Raw genomic sequence first — 18,496 nt, 5'->3', positions numbered from 1 at the left:
ACTCTAAGGCAGGGAACTGTTAGCAACTCTTCAGGAAATGGCCAAAGATGCCTCCCCATCCTGTAGCCCCATATTAGACAACTGACTGAATCTGAACTGAAAGATACCTACCTACTTGCTCTCTCTCTCTTTTTCTTCCAGTATTGAGGATTAACCCATGGCTTTGCACAATCTAGGAAAGTGCTCTAGCGCTGAACCGTATCCCAGATCTTTAAAATTTTATTTGGAAACCGGGTTTTACTAAGTTGCCAAGGAGGCCGAGAAGTTGCAGTCTTTCTGCTTCAGCCTCCCATGTGGCTGAGATTACAGGTGCACACTTCTATGCCTGGCCCTATAGGCTATTTTTCTTTTTATAATGACAGTGAAGTGGGGTGAGGGAAGCATGAAGTATGATGCAATGATGAGACAGGAAAACAGTTACCACATAATTTTCAGTTGCCCTACCACAAATTAACTTACATCGCTTGTTCCTAGAGTGTACTCCTAAAAAATCTGATTCCTGGAAGATGTGTGGAGATTTAATGGAAAAGTTTCCATCAGTAATGTAAATTTTGAGAACACTGTGAACTAAATTCTTTTCTGAGATATTCACAATGTGCACCAACATGTTAAAGGCTCTGAGAAGCCCTATGGTGAAGAACCTATATAATGCAACTTTCCAAAAGGAATTGGCCACAGAACCTGTTTTTTGCAACATCTACTGTCAGAGCCAATAAAGGATAGTGAATAAAACTGGAGCCTGCAGCCTGATAGCCCAGGCTTGAATCTTCACTCTACCACTTAGCAGCATTGGGACAGTGACCAAGGTATTAACCTCTGTATACCTTAGTTTCCTTATCTGTAAAATGGGGCTATGGCAGAATCTACCTGGTAGGGGTGTTCAGGGTTAAGTGAGTTAATATGCATAATGTTTCTGTCACTGAGTAAATAGTGAGTTATGGGGGAGCTGTCTTTACAATCACTTCCGGAAGGAGTGTTCCAAGGAGTACATTCGGTAATTGCTGTTTGTAAGCTAAAGGTCCTGTTTTTTGTCTCAAGAATTAGTAACCATGTGCTAAAATCCAAACAGAAAATATTTTCCTTTGCTGCAATGGGTTGTACAATACTTGAACAGAAGATTTCAATGGGTTTATTTGGATAAGTCTTATTAACAATGAGTCCAAAGAAGTATTATGCAGAAAATAGAAAAAGAATTGGACATAGAGCAAGCAGAAGTGGGTGCTGCTTCTTGCTGTCACTAAGTAATTGTTGGCCTTGGGCAAGTCACTAAGTTACTCTGCATCTCTGTTCTCACATATTACAATGGGAGCTGGACTAGATGGATACTTTCATCAATTCATTCATTTCATCTTAAATTAGGGTAAGTTTAAAAATCTACGCACAGACTTCTATGTTTTACACACACACAAACGTGTGTGTGTGTGTATGTGTGTGGCTGTAAGGCACTTACAAAGAAGAATCATGGCCTCTTTATTTTAAAAGTTTAAATAGTGAGTTCCTAATGCAGCAGGAAGAGAATATGTGCTCAAAAAATAATGAATGTATACCTGTTTAATAGCAATCAATGTGCTATTCCTTTAAAACAACCTCAAGACCCCTGTAAGACACTATGCTGGGTATGAGTAAGTTTATGTATTTCTGGGAAGATATTAGTACAGTACTACCACTTGAAAGTTTGCAATTTAATTTGTGGTGTGAATGTCAAATGATGATAGAATTGTTGTGAGGGGTTGTGGCTTGTTTATTGTTTGGGGTTTTTTTTTCACAATCTTTCAATTTGAATACCATAGTTCAGATTAGTTTTATATTATTATTTTACACAGCAGGATCATGGTAGTGGCATTATTGTATTATATAAAGATATTCAATAACTATCATAAAAGAGATGGTAAAATCAGCTCACTGAATTTGAAGTAAGTATGCTCCAATCAATTTTAAGTAAAATTTTAGATTAATAAGAATAGTTACTAGAAAAAAACAAACGTGACATGTTAGAGATATTTTAAAATACAGGTTATTAATTTCTTTTTACTAGAAAAAAATCACTTATTCTTTTTTCTCCAATATATTGTTATACATGACCTTGCCTAAACTTAAGACAAAATCAAAAGTGCTGATCTCCATACATAAATGAATAGGAGTAACTAAACATCTTCCACAACAGCTAACCAAATTTTAATTCATAATATTTACTGAAGAAAGCATGACATAGGTCCTAGCCATCACTTCTCAATTCAAAATGTACCAAATCATGCAGCCTAATCACACGCAGGCTACTTTGACATAGGAAATTTACTCATTTAATTTAATCTGTGTATTTAATATTTATGAAAATATGCACAAAGTTCAGTGGATAAATTACTAGATTTTCAGAAATTCAAAATAATTGTGCATTTTCATCATTTTTTTCTTGATGATTGCTTCTTAATGGCTCCTCCTTTATTAGCATCTCCTTGTTGGTAACAAAAGGCAGGAAACTTCAAGGATAATGTGGGTAGACAGGGCTCACATAAGTGGGATACATGATGTGATCAAACAGAATATTAGCAAGGATGTCTGGTTTGCAGAGGAGAAAGTTTAATTTTAATAGGTCTGATAAAATGAGAAAGTCTTTTCTTGCCCCTATGAAAGTCTTTTCATATCCTTTTCCTATTACAAACTGTACTTGAGCTTGCAGGTGCCTGCATGGAGGCAGGTCACTAAAAGTCAGTGAAAATCAGGGCAACCTCAGCAGCAGAAATAAACCTGCAGATCATGGCAGGCAAATGTATATTTTCAAGAGCATTCTTCTTACTGAAACTGTCACACTGGACTTCACCAAATGAACAGAGATTCAAAACAACAAAAGCAACCAACAGCATCTATGGTAACACTGCAAATGTCTTAGATATTACAGATGTCATCTAACGGTGCATGCATTTGCTTCCCATATGTGAACAAAACTGAGGCACTGCAAGATAAATTTGAATGGAATGTTAACCTTCACTTAAATTTTTTTTTCTTTTCCTAGCTGATGACACAATTTTAGTATTATCACAACGGAGTTTCTGGCTGGAAGAAAATTAAATTAATGGATGGATGAAACAAGCTTAGAAACTTAAAAATATAAACAACTTTCAAATATCTATACTTGACGGTGTCAAGAGCCAAGATGAATGTATTTCAATTGCAACTTCCAAACTAAACTCACAAATTACTACCATTATGCTAAGTGTTAGCTACCCCACTGTGCAGTTTTGCTTTGTGAATTTTTACCTTCCTCTATGAACACTTTTAGCCACTGATCGCACAGCCTTTCAATGTTTTCTGCCTTTTCCTTTAAATAAACTGGCTCTGGCTCCTTCCATCTGGTTCCCCTTCCGTCAGCAACCCTGCACCTGTTCACACCTCCTCTCCTGTTGGATTCCACTGAACATTTCCTCCTCTGCCAGGGCTATTCTGGCACTCGCAACCTTTCTGTCATTCAATCCATCTGTCAGAAGTGAACTTTGTTTACCGCAAGCTTCTGCTTTCTTCTTCAAGAAGCAAAGCCCCTCAAGGTCATTGTCAAATGAACTGTCGGCATGGATTTAAATCCTCTACTGCTAACCAGCCGAAGATGAAGTTCTGTTGTGTAATGTACTTGCGAAAATTACTTTTGGGTTTGGGAAGACAATAATTTGGAGTCAAAGTAGTAAGACATGGTGTTTTAAGGATCATTTGTAAAACCAGACAGCTGATATGTATTTTCTTCATGTGTGTCTGCACTTCTCATTATATTGAGTATGAACTATATGTACAAGAAGCAAAATAAAAGTTTTAAAGTGAAATCAAAATATCACAAACAAGTTTACACTATATAAAAATTGCTTCATACTATACAGCATTAACTCGAGGAATAAATATTTTCACTAATGAATTAGCCAAGGGAGAGAGTATTCCAATTAAGAGATTTTACACTGAAAGGCTTAAAATGTACAAGTATGTACCATTTCAATTATAAGTATAGATTAACACACAGCTCCATTACTGCTTTGAAAAACTTAACCCATAACATACAAATCAATTCATATATACTTTAAATACCAGCATTTAAAAAACATAGTTGTTTAAATATTATATGTTGCCTAACAAACTCAAAATCTATCTAAAGAAATATGTTATCAATAGACCAGTTCTCTGGAAAAAAAAACAACTCACAGAAATTGGGTAAAAATGATACTTTCAATTGAATTTATTCTGTGTTATATACAGCTATCAAGTACTCACTTTTCTCTCATAAATCAGACATAAAAATCAGTTTTTGTTGAACTATTTGCCAATATGTTAGATAATCATATTCTTTAGGAAAAGGAAAAGCCAATATCTCAATTCTAATTCTTATGAGACAAGGGAAGTTTTTTTTCTTTTCTTTTTAGGAGAAGATTATGGAAAATAATTTAAGCAAAACACTGTTAGAATTGTGAGCAGAAAAATGAACACAAATGGCATTGCATTCATAAGGCTGCTTTTATGTTTTACAGGCTTTTCCTAAGGTTTAACCATATTGTACATTCCCATATTAAATAAAACCAATAAAGTCTATAAAGTCTTCTAAGTTATTTTTAGGGAAAAAAAAGCATTTTTGTTGACACAGAATTGAAAGGCAGGTTTATTAATAAAAGCAGCCTAGAAAATAGAATTTAAAATTTGCATCTTAAAGTTCTGATTTGTTAAATATTATAATTTATTAAAATATTTTATTGGGGCAGGTTTTTACATGCTAAAGAAAATCATCATAATGCTAAACATAGAAAAACAATAACAGCTTAAAATTCAAGTAGAGACATACTCTTTTAAACTGTAATTTTCACTTTATTACTAACCTTCTAAATTCCTTGTGTCATATAAATCCTTCTTATGCAATAAATAATGTAAATTAATATGTGACTCTTGAACTCAATATATGAGTTCAAAGAGGCACATTATTTTTCATTTTCCTAAAACATAATTTCCCTCCATGTGGAGAAAATTCCAAAAATTTCCTAATATAAATTTCCATTTATTTACCTAGCAAGTTTGTTAATACTTTTCTTTCCTTTAGTGTAATCAGTGCATGACAGTAGTTGGTCACCTGGACTCCTGCTTCTGAATGGCACTGAAAGAGTGCCGGTAATTTGATCACTTCCGTGATCTGATTTGCTATATGAAAGAAAGGAGCCTTAGCAAAATGCGAGTTTAATAGAAAGTGCTTAGAACACCACGAAGGAATTCTTCATTCTTAGTAAACTGTACCTTATAAAAACACTGGTCGCTTTGTTTTGGAAAATTGGAATGATAAGAACATAAACAAATAAAAAACACTCAGTTTTAACATCACAGCCACACCCGGCTGCATGAACGCGCGCACAAACACACACACACACACACACACACACACTTTCCCTTCCATAAATATGTAAGAAAAAGAAAAGGGAAACTATTGTGATTACTTTTACAGATGCGGTAATTTAGGAATTCAGAGATAGGAATATTTATCTACCTAATGCATAATATACTTATTTTACTTTTTAAACAGGAAAACTAGAAGAAAAAAGTTTAGATAGCTTGATACCAACACCTGAAACAAATTTGACAGGGGGTAAAAAGAAGAGGAATTGAAGCAATGTTGCCAAGTTACACTACAGAAAAGGAAAGCCGTTTCTAAGGGCACTGCTAGGTGAAGACAGGAGCTGATGTTGTTCACATTCTTTAATACAAGTTTTCCTAAAACAGCATATGGATGTACGATGGAAGGTAAAACATTTAAACTCCTTAATAAAGAACTGACCTTAATTTATCTACATTTTGAATGAGACTAGCAGTTCTGCTTTTCTAAGAATTGCAAATGATGAAAATACTATTATTTTTCTCTGGTTTATTGACTTCTGTCTGTGGATACATTCATGAGAGTCTTTTAACAAGAGAGGATATTCATTTTCCACACCCTTTCTCAGTTACCTTAAGGCAAGACCTTCATTCAGATGTGGGACTATTCGTAGGACTTAAGGACAAAGAACTGAGACATTTTCACAGAGTTGAGCAAGGGGGAAATGGATTTGTGAGATTCTGTTAAGAATAAGAAGAGACTAAATGACAACTTTAAATCTGCCACAATCATTTACTAATGTGCTGCTATATCAAATAAGTCTAATTTTTTGACAGCACCAAATTAGATTTATTGCAGAAACTGCTGCATAAATAGCATATGGCTATGTTATACCACCTATTTCAAATCCTGGTAATGTTTCCCCCTCCCCTCCAAGATGAATAAATTGAGCCAAGCTATAAACCTTCTGTAAAAAAAATAGAAATACACAAGTTCAAAAACAGATGTAAGAGATCTGGATTTCTCTATTAAAGTCATAGTTTTAGCATGAATATCCCAACTCTGCATTTAAAGAACCATGATTCCTTAATAAATAATTAAATTTATAAGGTCAGTTTTGCATTTCTTGCAGAATGACTTTGTTTTAAGGTTTTGGGGCTCAAAATTATGCTTCTATTTTAATGTTCAATCTACAGTTACATGGGGAAAAAAGAAGGGCAAATGATTCTGAATCCAACATAGTTTAAATTAGGTTATGAGGAATTACTTAGTAGAAATGCACGTATTATATGGCTGCTTTCTAGTTTTCACTTGTGAAAGACGTCTATGGGAGAAATCATATCAAAAAGTCTTGCCTAATTTTAATTATAGCCTTGATACTGCAAGCTCTTCTATGCATAAAATATATAAGTGATTATTCTGTGTGCCACACCGTACACTAGAACGGCAGAGCCATACAAACAGGAAAAAAAAAAAAATCAAAGTTCCATGGAAGATGGGCTTGAAAACTCATGCAACAAATTCAGAGATGGACAATTCTTCCCTTCCCAATCACTCTGCTAACACCCCCAGCCCCCCAAGTTTGAAATAATGCAACTTTTTAAAGAAAAGTTTCAGTTCTCCCATAGATGGGAAAGACATTGCAAGGTCTTATCTCAGACCAATGGGCACACCACTGCAAACATCATGGCACTCGGCTACCCCGCAGACTCCCTCTCTGTGGTCAGTCTTCCCAGCTGCCCTATCTGTTACTGTCTGATTAGTTCTGCTAAGGAGCCCCTCCCCTGCCAGCTTTCGGTGCCATCTGTTCTATACAAGATGGCTGCTGCCCAGCAACCTAACACTGCCCTCCTACCTGGCACCCGGCTACCATCCTTACCCCAAAGTGCTAACACAGGTTCTCACTGCTGGCAGAGTCAGGATTTCATTACTACTACTTTGACAAGTGCAGGGTTGTTTGTAATTTCTCTTTTATCCTGATTTTGATTGTACAACCACCTCCCACTGATTCAGTTTGCTTCAGTTTTGTTGCTCACAGATTTTACTCTCCACATTAATCTCCCTCTGGCATGTTACTGCATCTGTTCCCTTTTTTATTATTAATTTTCAAATTCCCACCATTTTTGACAAAAAGGAGGCAATCTACACTCTGTTTCTGCCCATTTCATTTTCTTTAATTTGGAAGATAAGTATGAAAGCATGCCAAAGAAGTTAATTCTCCGTTAACAGTTTATTTTCTGGCATCCCTAAGCCTTTGTATATGAAAAACAGATAGGAATAAATGTTGACTGAATCACAACAACATAGTTGCAACCATTCCTGAATTTAATGAAAAGCAAACATATGAAGCAGCAACTAAAAAGTTTATTAGTTACACAAGTTGTCTCATGCTGTCGTTCTTCCTTCTACTTTCAACAGATAATTCTTTGTACAAATCATGCTGGGTGCAGGTCTGAATTTGGGTTCCTCTACAGTTCTGACACAGGCTCTCTTTTCACTGTAGACGAATTTTGTTATTCCTTAATACAATGATCATCTCTCCTCATTCCAGACATTGTTGGCTAATTCAATAGTGAATGATTCTGAATAAATGCCTGGTTTCAGAAATAGGTTAAGAACAGAGAATTGCCATCCGTGCAAAAAAGCAGAACTTAAAGAACCCCTGAGTTGCAGAGCTGCTTCCATTAGATGCTGTTCTGATCAGGAGTTAATATCAAGAATGACAAGTGGTTTTCCTTCTCAACACAAAGAAGACCACTTAAGGTTTAGAAAATAGGAAATAATATATTTAACAATATATCCTCTGTGCCCCTAATCTGTCAATGCCACAACCTTGTCCCAAAGAGTTGGAGTAACCCTCAGTTGCCCCTAAATTCTCCAGACTGATCAATGCATTGTGACTGCTAATTAATTTATTTTACAAGAATTCATATTAAAAGCATTAGAGTCCCTGAATATATAAGCAATGCTTCGGATTTATAGAGCCTTGAATGTGTTAAAATGATTTTGCATATTTGTATATATCCTCATAAAGTCACAGTTAAGCTGTATCTGTAGGAAATAGAGTAGGGTAGGAGATTTCTCCCAGTGTGACAGAAGATAATCAGAAACAGAACTAGGGCAAGTATCAAGTTCAGTCTAACATACTGCAGATCAACTACTGGAAAACAGGTGCCGCAAACTCACTTTTAATGCCTCATTTCAAACACCCTCCATCCCACCCACTGAGTATACACCAATAGTGACTTGTTATTTTGTATACCTCTATGGTTGATATAATTATGTTTAGAATAATGACTCCTCTAATCTCCTGGTTAGAAACAGGCTTCTTGAAGGAGGGTGCAAAGCAGGTTAGAGGCACGTGCAGCTTACTCACCAGCGCCCTCTCTGGGGAATGACTCCCTCTGAGCTTGAGACCCAAGCAGCTTCTGTCTCCAGGCTCCACTCTCAGGGCTTGCTCAAGAAGGGAAGTGCTCAGCCTTCTCCCAGCTACCCGGAGGCTGCTGGGCCACACAGAGCCAAAGTGGAACAGAGGCTTCCCCAGCTGGATGTTGGCTTTCCAGGCTGGTCCCAAACCTGTTCCCTAACCTACCGGGTACCCACTCAGTTCCGGAGATGGTCCATATCCCTGCTAACTTGCGCTAACAGAGTAGTAATGTGACAATGTGTTTACTCAAACTGGGCCCTGGCACCCCCTCCCCGTGAGGCATGGGTCACTGGGGAGACTGAATATTCCTCAAACCTCTTACTTTCTCGGGATCCTTAATGAGCTTTGGTTATAGGATTTATCAATGATTCACTGTATAATATACTTGTGAGTATTAGGGAAATATTAAATAACAAATGAGTAATGACTAGTAACTGACCTATTGAACACATCCAATTAGGAAGAGCTGGTTAAGAAAAAATTACATTAGGGTAATGTTTTGGGGTTTTTTTTTTCATACTCCTTTTACCTTAGAATAATATTGGAGACCAGAACTTTCTTTTGGAAAAATATTCTGGTTTAGGGTTACTAAGATAACAGTCTTAGGAATTTAAAAAATTCCTTGCAGTTTCACCGAACTTGATGCTCATTGTTGTGAGTCAGGGAAGTGGTGTGGGCAATACTTTGCCGGTTTCCTCTGGGCTTCTTCAGAAAATGAGTTGGCTGCTGCTACAACCACACTCCAGGCTGTGGGCCTGTGTGGTGGGGAGAAGAGTATATCCCCAGCGTAGATTTTCACTGCACACACATTTGGGCTTTGCAGAACTGAGGGGAGTGAGCCAGGGAACATGAAGCAGAACCCGCAGACGCATGTTTTTTGGCAGCCTCTGAATCTAACCTCACCGTTCCGAGCCACACTGAGACCAGGGGCGCCTCACCCACCAGACAGGTGGAGCAGAGAGGCTCAGGCAGCAAGGTGCTCACTGGAGCAAAATGAAATGCCTTTTCTCTCCTGGCTCTCTGACAGCCTGTTTTCTCTGATACTGGATGGGGACGGAAAAGATGGATGCAATTTATAACAGCACCAAGGCCATCTATTTTGAGCACTGAAGATGTTGGTTGCACATATATCCATTTAAAATTATTTTTGACACGTTCTCTTCTTAATTTATTCATGAAAGGAGTACAAGAAAAAAATGAGCTTAACTTTTAAATGGAAACTTTAGGCTAAAAATTCTTGAATAAAACTCAGGAGGAAAAAAAAGATAAAGTTCACTGTGGAATAACAAGAATACATGCCAATGTTATATTATCCTCTTCAAATGAACAAAGAGCAAAAGTTTGTTTTGTTTTGACCTAAGCTAATAGATGAGCAAAGTTCCTTCTTAATTTCCCCTAACAATAAAGAGCAGAAGCAAAATTTGCTTCAACTTTTACAGAGAATCTGTTAAATGATGCCAAACTTGGTGCTGGGATGCAAAGATAGAAGAGGCCTGGTTCCTGGCCCATAAGCTGAGATTTTACCTCCCCCAAAGTCTTTCTATCTAGTTTTGACATATGTTTACACTTTGTGGCTGTGGCATCTGAAGGAGCCAGTTCAGGCCCAGCCTAGTCCCCTCCCACCTGGCTGCACGGTTTCAAGCTTTTCCTAAGAGTCCGAGTCCTCATCTTGAAAGCATTGCTCGTCCTCCAGCTCACTCTGTGGACTAAGAAAACTGTGCTAAAGCATCAGTTTGTTTTAATGTCTAATTTTCTATAGAGCGTTAGTTTTATAAAAAAAATGCCCCCCCCCAAAAAGTTCATTTATCATTCACTTGGGAATTGTAGAAATTTAAAATTGATTTTTTGTTTTGTTTTGTTTTTTTGAGATGAGGTAGTTCAGGCTGGCCTTGAATTCACTATGTAGTCCAAGCTGGCCTTGAACTTGTGGCGATCCTCCTGCCTCAGCCTCTCAAGTGTTAGGATTACAGGCATTCTCTGAAGTAATTTAAAACTGATATAGGAGCTGGGGTGTAGCTCAGTGGTAGAGCACATGCTTAGCATGTATAAGCTGATTCTGATTTCCAGAATCAAAAAGGAAATAAAAAATAAAATGGATATAAAAGTTTCCAAATATTTAGTCTCAATTTATATACTTCTCTTGTCATAGACTGGTAGCAACCAGTCCATTATGGACCGCACTTCACACAGCACTGTGGTACAGTACCAGGCATGGTAGGTGGACTGTGCTCAGTATTCATCTATGTGTCCTCTACAGTCTTCTCTTTAATGTTTGGAGAGTTCTCTACAGAAAACAGCAGAAGCTACCCTTTGAACAATCAGCTATGCTTCCTTAGACTTAAGAGCGTGTTGGCAAAGGGCAATATCAGGTTCAACTCAACATGAACAGAGAAGTACTCTTCTTTCTTTCCACTTTAGACCACTTCTTAGCTGAGGGAAAAATCAGAGATTATATTTTTTAAAATATGGAGGCAACAGAGCAGACACCTGTTTTTCACTTGCCCGGGATCCCTGAGCCCTTCCCTGGGTGAGAACATCACTCTTAGCCCTTGCTTCCGGCCGTTCTACGGCCCACAGGGACCTGTGTGAAGGTGACGATTGCATCTGCTTCCACGGGGTGACCTTGGAATGGAAGGTTTTGAAATGGGACATGCAGGAGCTAGGAAGTCACATTCTTACAAAGGCATCTCCTTCATTGTCAGTTTCAGACTGAAGGATGTGACCCTATGGTGTGGAGAAATCTGAAAGAGGAAGTCAACATTCTGAAATGGAGCTCGGTCCTGGGAAGGTAGAATTTGGCAGCGTGGTGGTGCTGTCTTGAGCCTCTGGTCCCCGAAGCCCCAAGACTGGCCACACCAGGACTGTACAAGGTCTTGTCCTAACAGCTCATCACGTGTTCCTTGTGGGGTTTGCGACACCCCTACCAAAAAGTCCTGACCCATACTGGTAGTTTGAGAGGTCAAGCAATTAAACTCTAGAGAGCACTTAGGAGAGTCACTATGTGAAATGTAAATGTGCTGGAATGCTCCGGGAAGGAACCGTTAACCGCTTCTCCCCAATTAATCCGCCCATCATGATGGGATAACCTTGTGACTCCTTTGCTGTACAACTTTCTCACTTTCAAAACCACAGAAATACTGTAGTTCGAGTTGCTATAGGTCAGAGCTGCCCATTTGGATCACAAAAGCATGTCACAGCACAATACTCATTTTGTGGTCTCTCACTTAGATTCCTGTTTGGAAAAAGTCTTTGAATTATGTCATCATTGAAACATCATTTATGGAAAAAAAGAAATACAGATCTTAAATGCATCCATGCCAAAAGCGGCAAGACCCTGAAGGGTTCAGTCTCCATTTGTACCCATGGCAATTCAAATTCTAAATTCTCTGATAATTAAACAAAACAAGGCTTCCTGTGGTACTTCCCCTCCAGATCAGGTAAGAGAGAAAGATGCAGGATATGAAAGAATGTGTTTCAATACAGGCACAGCAGATACGTGAGAGTCTTTCTTTGTAAGTAGTTAATAATAGTCACGTAAACATTCAGAAATGATTGTTTTAGCAATCTGTATCATAAATTAACCTCCCCACATGTATGCGAAATGGTAGTCATGTGAGAGAGATTTAAATTCTGTAGCTTCAAAAATGTCAGGACATGTGAAAAATAAGTATGTGAGGGAATTTCCACTTTTTTTTTTTTGTAAAAGGCTCTTCTTTCCTTTTGGTAGAAATGAAATAAAAGAGTAGAGAAGAATGACAGTTTTATTATAATACATTATATGACTAAGGCGAATAATGGGCCAAAGGAAACTGTTTCTTAGGAAAAGCCCAAGCCAAGATTAAAATTCACTGACATGTATTTATATCAGTGCATAAAGAAAGAGCTCACACTTTTTTCTATTACAAATGTATGTTGCTGATTTTTCTCAGTTGTCTTTTTGGGAACAATTGCATTAATCCATTTCCCTAGCAATTTACATGGAATGACAGTGTAATGGATCAGGGATGACCTTGGTAGGCAAATTACTAGGGTTTAAAACCTGTTTCCATAACATATCAGCTGTGTGACCGTAGATGACTCATTTCACCTCTCTGTGCCATAGTGGCCTCAGCTGTAAAACAGAAGAGTCTGCATCCAAGGGAACTACTAGAAGGGCTAAGTGAAAGGCACTCAGCTTAGGTTCTGGAACACAGCACTGGGGCTCAGTATGTTAGTCCCTGCCTGACTCTAAAAGAGCTCCTCCACGCAGTACGGCACCAGGCAGATACCAAGGTGAACATATTCTTAGTCTCAGGGGCTTCCCTCAGGGTGTGATGAAGGATTCAAAGGAAGAGTGTTCCCTCTGGCAGAGTTATCAGACAGGGCTACAGCAGAAAAATTCAAATTTCAGGGAGACCATGAAAAAAAGGTAAAGTTATAAGAAGGCCACAGAAGGCCCAAAGGATAACCAAGGTGCCCAGAACAAAAGGACAGAAAAGTCCAAAACTACAAAGGGAACTGCATGTGGTTATATTTGGTTAGACAACAGCATGAGAGGATTGGTAGGGATGAAATAAGGCCGGAAGGTTGGAGTCTATGGGGATGACCTGAAATGCCAGGCTGAGTGATTTTGTACTTTCTGATAGTGAGTGTGGCATCACAAAAGGTTTTGAGACTAGAGCAATGGAGTCAAGGCAGTGGCCTATGAAGATTCAATGGGCAGTGGTTAGCAAAAGAGATTGGAAGGGTGCTCAGAGACTGTCTCCTGTGAGATCAGCAGAGCCTACCTTCTGATGAATGTGGGTGGTGGGTATGTGTGACATTTCTGTGTCCACTCTGAAGTCCAATCAAGGAACATCTTACACAAAGGACACACAAACCAACTTAAATACCTACTAACCTGAAGTAGGAACTACATAACAGACTATTTTAAATAGTTGTTACAATAGTCATTGATTATCAAGAGAAATTTAGAAACATGTAGTCTTAACTCATTCTCCAGGCAAGTAAGCAGGCCCAGAGAGCTAAGTGATTTGCCAAAAGATACAAAGATAATGAATGCCTAGGAAAGATACTGTAAAGCAGGTTTCCTCAGTCCAAGGCTGCCTGGGGATCTCCCTTAAGAATCGTGTACAGTTTTAATAATATTTGGTTACTTCACTAAAGCATCTTTTAAATAATTTTTAATTCTCTTCTTATATACAAGTACCTGAAGGCCCCATTTCAGTCTCCTTGGCTGGTAGCTCTTCTAATGAACTTCAAAAGCAGGGGCTTTGGATTGAGAATGTAGCTCAGTGGTAAAGCACCTACCTAACATGCATGAGGTGCTGAGTTTAATCCCCAGCACTGTTAAAACTTTATAAAGATTTTCTACATGTGCCTTCACCCTCTTTTTAAGTTACAACCAATACCTCTATATAAAAGCATCCAGATCTGAGCCTCTAGTTGCAACCTTTTGCCTCACATCAAAACTACACTAGACATCTCCACCCAAGTTCCTAAACAAAATGTATTATTTTCCTCTGCTACCTCTTTTAAATTCCCAGGTTGGATTAAAGGATTATGCAGTCAATTTAGTCTGCAAACAATAGAGTCTCCTTTAATTCTGTCTCCCATTTGCTACTCTAAATACCTCTGGAACATATGACTTTCTTTCCTTTTCACTGGTCTAGCCATGGCCCAGAGCTTTATTCCTGTCCCTCTGGGGCCCTTGCTAATCACTGCTTTCTCATTCCGTCTATTTTCACAATGCTTTTCAATTACAAATAACACGATTGGAACCCATCAAGCTCTCTTGACTTCTTACTTGAACTAAACGGCCTCCTACCTGAGGGGCTGGTTGATTTGGTTGGTAAACAGCCAGCCAACAAATATTTTGGATTTTGAGGACAATACTCAACTTTGCTGTGGTAGTGTCACACATCACACATAATGCATAACTGTACCTACGTTCCGCAAAACTTTATGTACAGTCTTTAGGTATTACAAAGTAATAATGATAATAGTATTGTTATTTCATAATACCATTATTATTATCATTCAGTCTATTTCCCAAGCTGGCCTCAAATTCCTGGGCTCATGTGATCCTCCTGTCTCAGCCTCTCATGAAGTTGGGACCACAGGTGCATGCCACTGTACTTGGCATAAAATACAATTTTCCCCCCAAATAAACAGAAAACAACTCTATTCCTAGCTTATAAATCATACAGAAACAGACAATAGGGCAGATTTTACCCATGGGGTGTCATTGGTGGCCATGTCTCCTGTTTCACCTCTCCAAGTTCACTTCTGCACTGCTCTGTGAGTTTAAGCTATCATGTTGATAGCTTAAAATGCATTGAGATCAATCCATTACTCTCAGAATGGCCAAGACTTCCATCAGGACCCTGCTCCCCCTTTTCAGTCTTACTTCCACCCAATACCTAATCTGATGGTACAGTTTATGTTCTCTGCCACTTTTATGTCTTTGTGTCTATTAGCCCCTGCACTGGTATACCCAGCCCACCTTTGTGCACTTTGAAAACTCCTACACCTGAACTAATTAATTAAGATCACTGCCAACTATCTGCCCCCCCCAATCATTTTCACTCTCAGCTTTCTGTGACACCTTCAGCCGCCCCCGTGCAGAATGAGCCATTCTCCTTCCCGTGTGCTCCCGTAGTAATATTTGCTTCTACCATAGCAGTATTGTCACACTTTACTATAACTGCACTTATAGATCTGGCTCCTTTAACTGAGTCTAAGCAGTCTAAGGATATGAAGTGAGTCTTACTACTATTTTAGGGGCAAGCAGAATACATTGGTACTTCGGTTTAGCAACTTGATTCTTTCCATGATTCTGGTGCAAACCGAGTTGGAGGAGAACCCAATCAAATTCAATGGTTAGGTTCAATATTGCCCTTATGGGGAAATGTGATTCAATTGTACTTCAAAGATAGTAGGTACTCAATAAATGTTGACTAAGTGACCACCGGAGTCTTGTAATAAATGCTGAACTTTTATTTTTCATGTTTAAAATCCAATTTAAATCAAAATAAGGAGAAATACCACAGACAGCTTTTTCTTTCAGATTGATCTACAGATTCCTACTTTAATTTTAAAATTTTCTTTGACCCTAGAGATATGTATCCTGATTTCACCATTACTGCATAATATAGATTTCATATTTGATTTTAAACTGTGATAAGAATATGCCATTCAAGATGTTTGAAACTGAATGGTGAGGTGCCATTTGGATGAGCATTATGTATGTCCACTGGTCTATAGGGAAAAAGGAAAAACGCAATGTTTCTCAGCCACACCTGAGTACACTGAATTAATAGAGAATGATGAGTGCTAGCAAACTCTTTTTAAAAAAAGTATACCAGAGTATTTAGTACTACAGCCAAATCTCATTTTCAGTGCAAAGGAGAGATATACACGGTTCCTTACCAATTGTCATCTTTCAATTTATGAATGTGGATTTTATAAAATATCAGCATAAACTAAACAAAATGCTTTCAAGAGTACTGCGCCTTTAGAAAACAGGTGATTAAATTTTATTTCCTGTAAAACTAGGTTTAAATTTTTATAGAATTGATTAATCAATGCTCAGTGGAAAAAGCTTTCTACAGAGCCAAGCAAAACAGTTTTGCTTAAGAACAAAGGAATTAGTTACCACTCGTCCATTTTCAGCAGTTGGTGCATCTTAATACACTCTATTTGCAAGAAATTGATCTTGTCAAACAGTACAAATTGATACTGCTCGGGAAAACTCTCTCCAGACTTTGACTTCAGTAATTAACTCTCTGAATAAGACAGAATAGTAAAAGGGGCAAAGCCAGCATTAATATTTATTTACTGAAGCTCAGCCACAGAGACATTAAAAGCTGTCTATTTCTGTGGTTTACTAGTACTCAGCACACAAATGGTTGGTTCTCAATACGAGTCTGACAGAAAAGAAAAACTGTACCATTATCATGATGAAGCTAAATTCTGAAACTTTGTAGACTAAATAAACCACCAGAACTAGGTCAATATTATGTTCTCAGTTCCACAATGGCAATACATTAAACAGACATTAAAAGAACAGCTATTATTCTGTAAAATTAAGCAGCATTTTCTCATAAAAGTGTTTCATCTAAGGTTTTTTTCCCCAAATATCATAATGTATAAATGATTTATTTTCTTTCTTTCTCTTTCTTTTTCCCTCTCTTTTTCTTTTACTGTTTAAAAAAGAAGGTGTCAAACCATTTGGAATATTATCACAACAAAATGTTTTTTTTTTCCATAACAAAGTTTGATTTTAACAGAACTAGAGGCATCTTAACACTAACCCAAAACTTTGGGAGGTTCACCAACCTCTAGAATATTTTTTCTCCAAATGCAGGCTGTTCAAGTGGTGCTTTTCTCCATCTGTTATCATACCGTGCTCAGAATTACATTGTCATATTTAATGTAAAAGGGATCAGTCCCCTTTCGTAGTTTAAATTCAACATAGTACTATAATTGGAAGACCAGTGTTTTTCTATTTTATAAACTAAATCAAATATCATACACTTACATGTGTATTTAGACAAAATCCTCTCTAAAAACTGAAAAACTCTAAGAACTGAATAAATCCAAAGGCTTAATCTGAAAACTGAAAAACTGTACTAAAACTCAAAGTGAGAAGGAATCACTTACATGGTAAAGTGAAATATCTACTGTCCCTATTTGATTTTTCCCTTTGTGTGTATTTAGGTTTGCATGTATGTTTTTCTAATACAGCAAATATAGTGTTTGCAGCCTAAATGGTCTTATTTTAATTTAGAACTGAGCTATATGTTTTCTAAAGTTTACAACAATAGTGATCACATCACAGTATCTCATGATGAAAAGAATGCAATCTACAACCTCAATGGTCTTAGCATGGTTATAATAATGACTTGACTATGAGTACTGCTAATCAATTTGATCTCTACATTTTACACCTTTTTAGGTCATGGATTCTTATTTTGTATCAGCTCCATTTCAATTTGCATTTTAGGATTTTTTAATTTTGTCTCTTTCATCACTGACATATCTTCTTATTTCCCTAAATGTATTCATCAGATCCAACATGTCAGTGTTTTTATCAGATGAAGAATTAACAGGAGAGGTTGTGGTGATAGTGGAAGAATTATGTCATTCTGCTTATATTGATAAAGAATCACTTAAATATTTGAGCATTGTAGATGAAAGGTTTTGTAATATATCAGTAATTCTCTGCCACACTTATCATTCATATGTCTGGGTGTTTTGCTTACCACATCTCCACTTTTCTTAATATGCCTGAAAGCTGTGTGTGAATCGAATGACTAAGACTAACTCGAACAACTGTTTGGAAGCCTGTGGCAAAAATCAGTGGAATGGAATCGGGGCGAGGGTGCATAATGGGATTAGGGAGTACCTGGTGAGGTGCAGTTGGTGCTCGCATTCGGCCAGCAGTTCTGTTAGTTTCAGGCACTCCTCTCTGGCCCGGGCTGCCTGCTGCTGCTCCTGTTCCACATGCTGCTTGGTTTCACTCAGTTCTACTTTCAATTTCTCTATTTCCTTAGGTAGAGACCAAGGGGAAAAAAAGCATCCATATGAAATATGTGCACTTAAATTCTAAATTAGCTCATGTTAATTTTTCCTATGGATTTTAATGTGATGAGAAATTATTAGAAATTTTAGGCTAGCTTCTGTTTTATGACAAAGGGAATTAGCACATCCAGATATGCACATTAGTGAGGTTGTTTTGGATGTAAGATGAAATTTGGTTT

The 18,496-nt window shown here is 37.6% G+C and overlaps 1 protein-coding gene across 5 annotated transcripts in view; it reads right to left on the bottom strand.

Annotated features, from left to right (window-relative positions):
* Sdccag8 (SHH signaling and ciliogenesis regulator SDCCAG8) overlaps positions 1-18,496 on the bottom strand; it is a 222,144-nt gene that overhangs the window by 101,245 nt on the left and 102,403 nt on the right. For all 5 annotated transcript variants that reach the window (XM_021265534.2, XM_021265526.2, XM_004853507.4 and 2 more), the window contains exon 13: positions 18,142-18,284. In XM_021265534.2, the coding sequence (XP_021121193.1) occupies positions 18,142-18,284 (143 nt within the window). The remainder of the gene's footprint in view (positions 1-18,141; positions 18,285-18,496) is intronic.

The sequence above is a fragment of the Heterocephalus glaber genome, unplaced genomic scaffold (genome assembly GCF_053883595.1).
Source record: "Heterocephalus glaber isolate CG9 unplaced genomic scaffold, H.glaber_assembly_v1.0 deba00001600, whole genome shotgun sequence".
In the NCBI taxonomy this organism is placed as follows: domain Eukaryota; kingdom Metazoa; phylum Chordata; class Mammalia; order Rodentia; family Bathyergidae; genus Heterocephalus; species Heterocephalus glaber.
This window is presented reverse-complemented; position numbering and strand designations above follow the sequence as displayed.